The 13,045-nt window shown below is 46.4% G+C and overlaps 1 protein-coding gene across 2 annotated transcripts in view; it reads left to right on the top strand.

The window, feature by feature from the left end:
- Ca-alpha1T (Ca[2+]-channel protein alpha[[1]] subunit T) overlaps positions 1-13,045 on the top strand; it is a 410,459-nt gene that overhangs the window by 327,855 nt on the left and 69,559 nt on the right. For both annotated transcript variants that reach the window (XM_055069559.2, XM_055069558.2), the window contains exons 10-13: positions 1,457-1,881; positions 3,327-3,478; positions 6,140-6,325; positions 11,609-11,726. In XM_055069559.2, coding sequence (XP_054925534.2) covers positions 1,457-1,881; positions 3,327-3,478; positions 6,140-6,325; positions 11,609-11,726 — 881 coding nt within the window. The remainder of the gene's footprint in view (positions 1-1,456; positions 1,882-3,326; positions 3,479-6,139; positions 6,326-11,608; positions 11,727-13,045) is intronic.

The raw sequence follows: 13,045 nt of genomic DNA, 5'->3' as shown, positions 1-13,045 counted from the left end.
TGAGTCGGCCCAACACGTGACCTTCCCGTCAGAGCACGTGGTAGGTTTTAGGGCTTTCGCTCTGCCGGCAGAGCCCCGGCAGAGCAGCCGAACAAGGGCGCATTGATTCAAAACTACCTGGAACCAAAGAATTTACCACCAGTGCGCTGACTCTCAGAGGACACGTGTTGGGCGGACTGAGGGAAAAAAAGCGAAGGGAATGGCTTCACAGAGAGTTGACTTGCCAAGGCTGGCTCAGTGACGCAATGCTCTCCTCCCGGTTTAGTTCTTTCCTCCATGGTTCTAATACTCCATGTTTCTAATACTCCATGGTTCTAATAGCACACAGGGTCGCCGCGACGACCCTGTGTGCTAGAGCAAAAGTAATCTGCAGTGGTGGAACAGCCATCTCACCTATCGGCGCAGGTCCTGGCGCAGGCAAAAAAGCCGATTTGGCACAGCAGCAAGCACTTTTGGCGCAGAGTACAATGCACGCGTGCTTATCATGTAACATGCAAATTTTAACTGATATAGTCGATGTGTTGTGGAGACGGGTCTGCGCGAGGCTTACCCTGCAAGCGCGGTCACGAAAGGACGTGAGGCTCCTCGACACCGTGACGCAGAAAGGGCGCTACGGCCGGGTTTGTCAATATGGCGCAGTGAAGACACCACAGACAGATCGTCAACAAACGCGTGTTTATTAACCCAGGTTGCAAAGCAATGCGACAGTGACGGCTTGTGCGCAAAGGCTCAGCGCAAAACCGATCAGCGCGTGCGCCTGCACTGAACATAACTTAACGCAATATGCTCATTTCATGCTATGTACATAGGTAGTTTTCGAATAGGGGCCGCAAAGGCTTTGCAGCCGCAAGAAAAAAAATAAATAGCGTCAGCACCACTGTGCATGCGCGATACGCAAACAGGGTTTTGCGTTTGCGTCGACGACTATTTCACGGAAATAATGCAGCGACCCAAGCTCGAGGCAAAACTTTTGTCCCATCAAAACATGGCGTCACCCACGTCGCCGTGTACCACATTCGATCTAATTGGCTAATGCCATTTTAACTACGCACCACGCGTGATTATGATCACAGCGGCTATTTTACATAGCCCCGCTATCACCCATAAACATCAGAAAAGCTTAACTTTAATCCTCGAATGTGGCATGTTACTTCGGCAAACTCCGTGGTACAACGCATATAGTTTGTCACTATAGTGCGAAACTCCATGAACAGGCCTCTGCTTCCTTTTATGATAATGATAGCATACTGTTGATGTTGATTTAAGTTGTATTAGCTGCGAAGCATCGACGGGAGGAAGTATTCACCTTTTAAGCATGCTTCGGCGCAGGGCCGGCGCAATTTCCCGCTAAAGTGCCATTTCGGCGCAGGCTGGCTCGGATGCCCGCCCTCGGCGCACTTTGGCGCAATCGGCGCAGCCGTTCCGCCACCGAATCTTATCCAACTTCTCACCGCAGGTACGAAGCATTACTCAGCACCGCAGCTGACCTTCCATTCCCACGGGGCATCGCGTCACCGGCGCGCCAACGACTCCCCGCCCCCGTCGTCGGGTTCATCGTCCGCATCCTCCTCCTCCTCCTCGTCCTCGTGCTCGCGGCACCATCACCACCGCCATCGCCACCATCAGCACGACGACGAGAACGCGTCGTACACGTCCTCGAGCGGTACGGAGGACGAGGAAGAGTCGTGGTACTCCGAGTACGAGGACGAGCTCTCCGGCAGCGGCACGGCCCGGGTTCGCTACAGGGGCCCCTGCTGCCGCTTCTGGAAAGCGCGCCAGGCCCAGCTCAGGCGCCTGGTGGGGCACCAGTACTTCCAGAGGGGTATCCTCACGGCCATCCTGGTCAACACGCTGAGCATGGGCATCGAATACCATGACCAGGTGGGTGGGTCGTTCCGCTCACGCGTGCAGGCCTACAAAGTATAGCCGTCTGGAATTTCGCATAGATGATAAGGTTACAAATCGATGATCTTGCTTAGATGCAGAGGGAGCCCAGAGTCATCATATTGGAGCCCAGAGTCAGCATACTGTATAGTGGACGTTTCGTTGGTATTAATGTCGAGGAAACCTTATCACAGAGCAACCGCGCGCAATTACCAAAAGCAGCGTATTTCCGGAGTCAGTATAGCTAGCGCGAAAGATTTTATTCTAATAACGTAAAACTATTGCTGTCTAATACGGTAAACGATGGAATGTGTTATGTCGGGTAAAAACACTTACGAACATATAATTTAAACATATAAAAGTAAGGCGGTACCTTACGGTTACTTGGTAATAAATTACATATTAACGCGACTGAAACATTGGTCGCAAGTTTGCCATAATTTGTTGTAGGTCTTTAGTAGTGTTTATGTATAAGTAGTATTCACCAGAAAATGAGGTGCAAATGTGAGGGAACTAATTGCTAGTCATTATAAAGTATTGGAGCCGTCTGTTGACAAATTTATGTACAAGTATTCCAAGCGAACATTTCTTCAGTTTCTTAACCGACGAAATACCATGAGAATTAAGCCATAGAGATGCGTCTAATGACTAGCTGCCACATGTTATAATGCGAATCGGGGTGCGTTTCCATTGGAATAAGAGACGTGTAACAGACGCATGTTGCAGAAAGAATAGAGTAGTCAGGTGGTGGCTTTCGTTTATATGTCTTCGCATTTCCATTGTATAACACTTTCTTCTCTTTATACTTTTGTAAAAGTACTTTTATTTTTACCGCGAACGGTATGCAAGAGTTAGAAAACGGACTAAGTGTGTCCGTTCGCAACAATCGCATCTGGGCCGCAAACGCTGAGTCGTGACGTCAGAGGCGCGCCACTCGGAAGGTAGCTGCGCAGAACGATGCGCAGTAACCAAAAGATGGAAAGAGCTCCGCCACAGTCAGTGTGAGGTACTGATGAGCAGAAGTATGGGGCCGGATGTGAGCTCCTTGAAAACGTCAGAGAGAGAACAGCGCAGTCGCGGAAACTCGAAAAGAGGCCGTCCATTATGATAATAATAATAACAATAATAATAGTAAGGAACTTACGAAGATTTGTAGGAACAACCTTTACAGCTTGTGCAGCTTGGGTAGTTGCGTAGCTTGGTTTTACAAGTGCGTGCACATAATTGTGTTCTTATAGTCTACCTACTGCACGTTTCAGACATGTTCGCAGCAACTGAATAAGGGGAATGAAGGAGTCACTAGAGTGTGTTCTTCGTTTTTCTCTTCTCTCTGTTTTGTCGACCAACGAAGTATTTTAATAACTGCGTGTTACATTTGAGATGATAACCAAAAGGCCCCCATCCGTCAACAACGGTAACGGTGGGCGCCGTCTTTCTTGCAGCCACAAGAACTGACCCTGGCTGTGGAAATCAGCAACCTCATCTTCACAGGCATATTTGGCCTGGAAATGTTGCTCAAAATTCTTGCTGAGGGATTCCTCTCTTACATCAGCAGCGGCTTCAACGTCTTCGATGGTGTCATTGTCATCCTTAGGTGAGTGCCTATTCTTCTTTATCGCCGCTATATACGCCTGGCTGCTGGACATTTCCTTGCTTTGCTCCCACTGGACTATGGCCCTTAAAGGGAACGCAAAAGGCAAATATTAAGTCGACGTGACGTGGACTGTTTAAGTACCATTCCGGAAACCTCGCAACGCTCAATTCGTGCCAAGAAAATACTTAGTTTACGAGAAAATTCCATCCGAAGGGTCCGAATACCTTCTTCGAAATTCAAATCTACCGCCACCGAACCGGAAGAGTGGTGACGTCGCATAGGCCATCACCGTCCTTTGCTGCCGTCGGTGAGTAAAACGGCGTCCGACAGACGGCGGCACTGAGCCAAGACAGAGCGCTGGATTCGCCGCTGCAGCAGCTTCTTTTGGTGAAGTGGCGTAGACCGTTCGGGCATCCCGCGACATCACATGGAGAGAGAGTAAAACATCTTTATTAATAATACTTGAATGGCGAGAGCAGTGTGGGAGGAACCCTCAGTCCAGGGTCCCTAAGATGACTCCGGCGATGTTTCGAGCCCGTTGTATCACGGCTCGGAGGACCTCGGGAGGTCCGTCGCGGAGGGCATCGTCCCACAGCTCTTTGTTGCGTAGGGGGTAAAGGAGAGTTGGCAAGGGAGGAAAGAGGTTTGCAGTGCACTCAATCGCGACGTGGAAGATTGTGGGCGAGCTGCCACAGCCAGGGCGACGATCTGCATAACAGTGTGGGTAGAATTTGTTGAGAGAGACAAGATTTGGAAAAGTTGCGCTTTGTAACTGACGTAATGCCACTGCTTCCTCCCGCGAGAAGGACGGCGGTGGTGCGGCGTGGGTGCGACGAATGCGTGCATAATGACGGAGTATGTCTTTGTAACGATCACATGGAAGTGGACTTCTTTGCCACTTGCAATTTGTGCGAGTTTCCCGAGCCAGCAAAGCCAGCGCAGCACCACACCATAACGAACCAACACAAACACGAAAACGTGGGCGGCGCGGAGTCGAGCAAAAATGAATGCTTTCGACCACTCGCGTACTTGTCAAAGGTAATTTCAATGAGTTCTTCTTTCTAAAATTGAAATAGAACTGGACAAGTAGCATTTTATTTCCTCTTATAATACAAGAATGTTTTGTGCAACGAGTGGTTGAGTACTAGTGACAGAATTTAGTTGACTGCTTTCGCTATCGGGCAAGTACTTGAATGTACGTCCCAGGGGAGTCTCGAATCATGTCCTGCATTTACCTCAATTTCTCGATGATTAAGGTTCGACTCGCGATAACACTGAAGCCTTATAGATTATCGAGCGCTAAGCTATCACATTAGCTTGACTTAATATTTGCCTTTAGTGTCCCTTTAAGGTAATAGCCCGCGTCTGGCACTTGCAACCTTATTAAAAAATGTGTTAATGCAGGTGCGAAAGCTTCGCTTGCATAGCTCGCTACAATTTATTTGCCGTGCGTGCGTGCGCGCCGCACTTTGCGTGCCTAGAAGCTGGCTTCTCCACAACAAATTCTCTTTTGAGGAGAAGCCTGCTTTTGGTATTCGCTTAGGGCTGACCAGCGCTCAAACCACACGCCCACCGCACGCCTGCCGCACGGTTTTCGTGCATATGTTTGCGCAAATTTCGGTTTACAGTGGGTCCGCACAAGCCGTGTAAACTGAAATTTATGCACCTGTATGCGGCGCGTGCGGGCTATTGCATAATCATTAGGACATCGAGTAATAATAGCCTGCGATGCTCCGTCCGTCAGATGCACCTCCGCGGTGAGTAACGATAGTGACGACATTTTTTTTCTTAATTGTCCAGCAGCGAAGTATGCTCCGGTGATGATGACAGGTGACGGGTGTACTTTCTTTCGACAGACGTGACATGTGGTACATCAGAAAGAGGGAGAGAAAGGTTTTGCGATGAACGAAAGGCGGAGATGTCAGCCAAGAAATCTTGAAGCTATATTCACAAACGGGTCGTCGACTCGAAGCTCTTCCTAGACGAGTGGAACTCAGCGCCACCCCTCGTGTGGCGGGCACAACTGCGTTTAGGCAACATTCAATCTACAGTGACTCCTTACAACGACGAGTTTCTGGACGAGCACCGCTCCTCTCCAACGCGTCCGAGTTTGCGCTGAAATGCATGGCTACAAGAGTTTAGCAAGGAAATCGCCACAAAGTGTCACTGCATGGCCTCCGAGATCGCAGCAGATCTCAGAGGCCGCAGTCATTGCAGTGTCACGACCACTTGAGACGAAGGGCGGCATCGCCATCCACTTTTGTAGCTTGAAGTAGAACAGACCAGTGGAGTAACTTTCTGGAATACGAGGGTAAGTCTCGGGCTTCGTATTTCGCATAGAGTGAAAGGTAGAAAATGAGAGGGAGACAGAAGTGAGGAATGAAAGGGCAGTGAGGCTGACTAGACTTTGTCCAGTATGCTACCCTACATGTGGATAGGGGCATGGGGGAGTGAAAGAAATGGAGAGAGAAGACCCTAGTTTTGACCTCACTTAGAAAACGAATCGACTTGGAAAAAGAGAAAGAAAGTAAGGCGGTAAGGGGACGATGACTATGAGTACAAATTGTGTGCTCGTTATCAATGATAAGTGCAGGTGCACAACTATGGTGCACGTTCTAATTACGCCTCCTCCCCGCTCTCTTTTCTCCTATCCGACGGCAGCATAGTGGAGCTCTGCCAGAGCAGTGGGAGTGGTCTCTCGGTGCTGCGGACGTTTCGACTTTTGCGGATCCTCAAGCTTGTCCGGTTTATGCCGGCGCTGCGACGACAACTCTTCATCATGCTGCGGACAATGGACAACGTGGCCGTGTTCTTCGCTCTTCTGATATTGTTTATTTTCATCTTTAGGTAAGGCAAGAACTTCACTTTGTCATTACTACTCTTCTAGAATTGTGTCTTTATTCAACTGATTTGGTACACCACACTTGAACCGAACAGCTCACGTAATGCGTTAGTGCGGTACACAGCTAGTTGAGGCCGAATTCTCGACCGATCACATTTCAGCGCGCGGTGGTTCTCTGAGTTAGAGGGCAGCATGCCCATCGCTTCACTGAGGCATCGCGCTAGATGTCACATATGACTCCTTAAAGTGACCAATGAAGAAATAATGAGGTGCCGGATAAACGTTGAAATCTTTACTATTCGCGTGCGGGCCGTGTCGTTGCAGTTAACGTGACGTCAACAGTGGATAGAGGTGAAAACTGCGCATAACAATTGGTGCTGCCGTATTTTCGCGTGGGTAACATACCTCGAAAATTCAAGAAATTTTGCTACAAAGCTAGTGGGCGTGCGACTTATACGCGAATTTAGTCTTAAAATGCGGCTTTGCGACAATGTAAGATGCCTGCCGTGAACCCGCATCGAACATTGATAGACGGCAGCCGTGAAAGCGATGATGCTGACTTGATTTGGAAAACAAAATTCCTGCCGTTGCTTCATTTGGTGTTGACAATTGCGAAGGGTCGCTTTTAGAAAAGTTGAACATCGTTTTAGAAGTCATAGGTGCGGACTTCTTTTTTTCTCGTCGTTTCGAGGAATGTAATGCGAAGAGCAGGTTAAATTGGTGCCGAATTTTATGCTCGAAATGTGGGATCTTATTTTGTATCTTATCTTCATTGTCAGTCCTGAGTCTTATTGTTAGCAGTTCACACCAGACATATTGTGCCTTTTTGTAGTAGCAACATTAATCTCAAGAGAAATAGCTACGCATGCAGATTCAACCGGAGTATCCTGAGTATCACTGCCTTCGTCAGTGCGCCAGGGGGCACCAGGCTAGTGCAGCAGCGTCGTCATTGCTAACATGCATATGCATGTTTATTTTGCACTGTGCAAATTAGCAGCTCGAAAATGTGCGCACCTTTACTCAGCCACAACACGTGCGCACCATTCTAACGTCCAACAACATCCACACACAGCACATACAGTCAGCGTCAAAAGTTCACAAGCTGTGTACGGTATCTCAATCTTTTCCGAGCATTTATGACCATAACCACTAAAACCGTACAACACTATGTTGAGACACAAACAGCCGTGTAAGTCAACTTGATCGTAGCATGGCCCAATAATGTACCACGATTCGGTAAACATAAAGGCGTACGAGCTGGAGTGATACGCAATCTTTATGAGCACACCCTTGATCGCTGTAAACTTTACATCTAAATTTTCTGACAACTTTTCAGGCCAAGCTACATCCAGTCTTTATTGCATGCAAACAACACAACATACTGCCAACCATTTCGAACCCCACAAATACTATTGCGCTCAATGCTAGCCATATGATATCTCAAAATTTAGCGTACCGCCCTTCTGCACCAACACCCACAATGGCAAGTTTATGAGCATCCCTGAGAAACTATGGTGTTGGCTAATAGCACGTACGGAGAGGTGTAGCTCAACATACAGAAGGATTTCCCATGTGAAAAAATCAAGCTTTGTACCTCTGTCCTTTCAGTAGGTCACTTGATCTGTGTCGCTTGTCTTTCTGATTTGTAAACCTCTTAATGCCGATGCAGAAGTGTGATGCATAAGTTAGTGGTTTGTGTCTAATTTTCTTTGATTGCAACTGTGCTTCGGACAAGTGGTAGTGCAATGTTATTGTTCCTGAGTACTGTTAGACATGATGGTTAGACTTTTTGTTTTTAGGGCTAACCATGAAAACTATTGTGTCATAAATTCTAGCTGCCACAATTACATTACTTTACAAAGAGAGTGAAAAAGATATATATAAAAGATATAAGTTACACGTGGCACATCCTTCCAGATTTTGTTAGCTGAGGTCAACGTATGTACATATTAGTTGAAACCTTGCCGGAACAAAACTGACTTTTCATCATAGCTAGGAGCATGGCCTGTCGCTTTCTTGCAGAAACAGTGCATACCCTGCATCACACTTGATGCCAACACAAATGCTGTACTACTTCGTGTTATTTCACATCAGTGCATTTACTTAACAGCTCATGCATTTATTGCTTCTGATACGCTTCGGTCTGCCACCCGCATTTCATGCACTCAAGCATTTATTCATGGATGAAAAAATTTGTGCAATAGAAGTGTTTGCGCCGCGTGTTTTGTGGGCCATATACTGTAGACTCCCTTTTTACACCCTGCAGAGAGAGTACTTTCTTTAAGAGGAAGCTTTAGCTCGGGCCCAACTCCGACGCGGCCTATTCAAATACATGTAAAAACGCAAAAACGGTTTTCTGAGATAACCCCTGGACCGATTTTAATGAAATTTGTTGCATCTGAGAGAGAAAGTTAAATTCTAGTGACTGTTGGAAGCGGAAGCTTGATTTAGGGCTTGCATTTTGTTAAACGGATTTTCATAAATTCAGACGTTTGAAAAAAATAGAAGCACGAAGTTTACAAGATAATAGCTCTGCATCAAGAACAGATATCGCGATTCTGTAAACGGCATCCATTAGACCATTCAAAGCGGACAAATTTGATATGTCAGTTTACATCTTACGTGAATTTGTTACGTTGTTTACAAAGGTTCCGCAAAAGTTGTAATAACACATTACTCCATTTTACGAGGTTCATCTGTAACATATCAATTTTGTCCGCTTTAGATGTGCTATCAGGTACAATTCACAGAATTGCGATATCATTTTTTCTTGCGGAGTTACGCAGTTGTAAACTTGATAGTTTCGTTTTCTGAAAATTTGCGATTTTTGCCAAATTTTTATAAAAATTTCACGACCTAAATCGAAAATTCGAAACCAACAGTCACTAGATTTTGAGCTTTCCTTTTAAATGCAGCAAACCCTGTCAAATTTGGTGTAGTGGTTACCGAGAAAAACGAATTCTACTTTTACATGTATTTAGATAGGAGCACCCGAGCTAAAGCTTCCTCTTAAGGGCTCTTCTTAAAGGACTCCCAAATTAGAAGTGTTTGCGCCACGTGTGATGTGGGCCGTGTACTGTAGACTCCCTTTTTACACCCTGTACCGAGTCCCTTTAGGGGACTCTTCTTAATGGACTCCCTTTGTTAAGGCTACACCTCTGATAAGCTGCACATTTAGAATTGTCATAGATCCGGAGCATTTCAGTTGAGCTCAGCTTGTTGTGAAATGAACAAGGAAAAGTGTGTTTGCCCTGAAGGGAGTCAACTGTATTGGCACGGGTGGGTTCACCCGACACGGCCACTCGGCGCAGTAGCAGCAGACCACAACCAACTGACGTCACGTGCACAACAGACTTGCAAGCACGACTCGGGACCCATGGAACAGACAGATTATCTCTGATTTCTTTGTTTCCTTTTCCTTATTTCACCTCACACTCTCACCACAGTGTACAAATCCTTGCTGCCTGCATTCACGAGACACAAACCGAGGTGCCTCAATGTACATGGCTTCGAAAAGCACGCTCATGCGCACACACTTCAGGGAGATTTGGTTTTTCCATCGTTCGCTTGGTGTGTCTATAATAGGCATGTAAATTCCATTGATCAAGGATAGCGTTTACGTAAATGAATATGAAACACGAAATGTGAGGTTACTTAAGTTCTCAGGTACTTATAGTGCTCAGAGTGAAATTTCAAGTGGTATTTGTTTGGCTGGTTAAGAAGTAAACAGTTGCCCCCCAAAATATTAACCGAATATTTGGAATAGCATCGTCATGTTATACGCTTCTTGTAGCAGCACCTTATTCAAACGTTCATGGTTACTTTAGAGGCATCGTAAGCATTTTGGAATCACGTGTGTTGGTCTTTCGTAGTCTTTAGTTAGTTCCACATTTTAAAATCTCGCACTAGACATATTTTAGCTCATCCTTACTGGTATTTTCTTGGCATAATGGCACACGCGCTGCCTATAGATTGCCCAAGATATATGTGGAAATTATGCTGCTGTAGACACATCATTCGAACAACTGACGATATGTGTGAGCATGAGGGCTGCTTTATCTTTCTGAACCACTCCACTGCACGTTGATGTTGAACCCACCTATCTCCTTGGCTGTATACAGACCTTCCCACTACGCTTTTTTCACTCCTAAGGGTGGGCCTCGCTGGGCCACGCGCTTTCGCCACTCACGCCATTCCTGTTCCTGTCACTTCGCTGCGGCTGCCCGTAATTCTCAACGTAGCGCAACTTAACATGTAGCTGAAACCCGGGCCTCATTCGATTGTCTTCAGCGCGTTTCATATCGCACATCTTCACGCAGCGTTTTTCTGCGAGCAGCTCTATACTTTTTGTTGACAGGCTCCGCATATGCCATGTTTTTTTCTTGGTTTACTACACTCTCCAATATCGGGGTGCTCATCATGTTAAGCAGTGTCATTGAGGCTGCTTCCCTTGTTTAAAGAGAAACTGCATAGGATGGTCATCCTACCGTTAAACTGGCAATATAAACAAGTACACTTTGCTACCAAATTGTTTGCTTGGTATTTAAAAGCACCACCATGCTTCAACACATTTTCCTGCATGCTATAAGCTGAGAATTGTGTTAGGAGTTATTGCCCATTGATATGAGGCTGTCTTATGATATGGCTTGAAAGGTGTCCCCAATTCTAATGTAGCTGCAAGAAATGTGTCTCGCTTCTGTAGTTTGTAAAGAAACGCAAAAAAAGCTTCACTACAAAGACAAAGTCAAAGGCGTTTCTCCAGCGCTAAGCGTCAGTCTAAGTGTTCTTTCTTCCTTATTTTGGCTCTTTGTGGTGACACATGTCCTCATATCATTTTAACAAAGGCCTTTAAATTGATATTTGAGTTACCAGCCAATGATTATGATGTATTTGAGCAATCTGAACTCGTGGATCAGTGTAAAATGATTATATTAAATGCATTTGCCTAGCAGATGATACATGATTTTCTCATACATATAATATAGTTCACTGTTTTACATTATACTTATACCACCATAACCGTGTGCCACGGAGCTCAGTTCAATTCTACAAACGTATACAACTTCCTTTTATGTATAGCTATTCCTAGATACATGTGGCAGCCATGTCAAGTGCCTGTTGCACATACTACGCGTACATATATAAGCATTTCCAACTCACTAATATGCATCAATGTTGAAGATACAGCCCATTTCCCACTCACAATAAACAAAGGCCATGTAGGTGGCCAAAAAGTGTGACGTCGCGTGTTGTGCGCGCCCCGCGCGCAACACTGTACCTCCTTGCAGCGTTCTGGGCATGAACCTTTTCGGCTGCAAATTCTGTGTCAAGGAACCTGATGGGACCGTGCAGTGCGATCGCAAGAACTTTGACTCCCTCCTCTGGGCACTAGTTACCGTTTTCCAGGTACACCTGTAAAGCATCTTCTCCTCCTTTTTTATCTTTTTTTTTTCTTTTTTGTTCTTGTCTGTCTAAAATATCTCGATTGCCATTGGGAGAGGAGTTCGGCAAGCCACCCAAGAGGAGACAATCAGGTGGTGAGAGCCCAGAGAGGCTGCTGCGGTGAAAGCCGTCGCCCAGAGTGTCGGAGCCATAGCCATGCGTGGGGTGGGACACCCGCTATACGTACCTTGACCAGCCTTCCCAGTAGGTGGGCACAACTGCAGTGCTCTCGCGCTACATCCATCTGGCGATGCTATGGATCACAGTGTTCCCGGTACTCATGGTTAGCTTGTTATTATTATTCGGGTGGTTCACTCCAGTAGCTGACACACTAAAGTATACGGAACACTTGAAAGTGCGTACAAAATTCACCGTTGAGAACTGCCCTGGAAGCGCACTCACGAGGGCTCGCGACGGACTCGGTAACGCTGCCGAGACTGGCATAATCCCCCACAAGATCAACATTTACAAGAGTTACGATTAGTCCGCTGAAAATTTAGCACCACAACACTCACAGTCTGGTATTCTTAAAGTGCCGTATGTATCCTCAACTTTCCCTGAATTTTTCTAAATAATTAGCAGTCAGGATGCCACAGCTTTCGGGCTTTTCAACTCTGCCACATTAATAACGTGAAATCCAGATCTCAAATCTTGCACCATGCACGAGATCTGCCAGGAATTGTCACGTATCTAATTGGCAGAACATGTATGAAATTGGCACAGCATCCTACAGTGCCACATTGCGGAAACATCCATTTTACAAACTGTGTGTCAACATTAAATATAAGTAAAAAGAGCACAGATCACAATGTAGCTAAGCCATTACACTTACACTGCATTTATCGTGTCGGGAATGTCACACTCAACTACACAGGCGAAGCACAAGATCACAACAAAGCCCGCTCCAGTTGAGTTCATCACCAAGTTTCGAATGCACGCCAGACATGAGTGCTGGAGCACTGCAGTCGTCCCAGATTCAGACGGGTCACTGTTCCCTCTGTGGCGAAACCCGCACCGGTGTTGTGTCAAACTGCACAGTGTAGGCGTGCGACTACCCCAGCGACCTGTTGGTCCCGTTACCCTGTAGAAGAAAGCGATGATGATGCCCTCGTTCCGAGCCAGACCAAATGCAGACCCCTTGCAGCTACGAGTGCATTACTCCAGGCCTGTGGTCACACTCTCTTTCTCTCTCTGTGTCTTGGCTGTCTCTGGCTGCTGTATGTATGTGTGTGTCTATGTGTCATCATGGATGCCTGTTCTGTGTTCATCGCTTTGTTAGCCGC

The sequence above is a fragment of the Dermacentor andersoni genome, chromosome 8 (assembly GCF_023375885.2).
Source record: "Dermacentor andersoni chromosome 8, qqDerAnde1_hic_scaffold, whole genome shotgun sequence".
Lineage (NCBI taxonomy): Eukaryota > Metazoa > Arthropoda > Arachnida > Ixodida > Ixodidae > Dermacentor > Dermacentor andersoni.
This window is presented reverse-complemented; position numbering and strand designations above follow the sequence as displayed.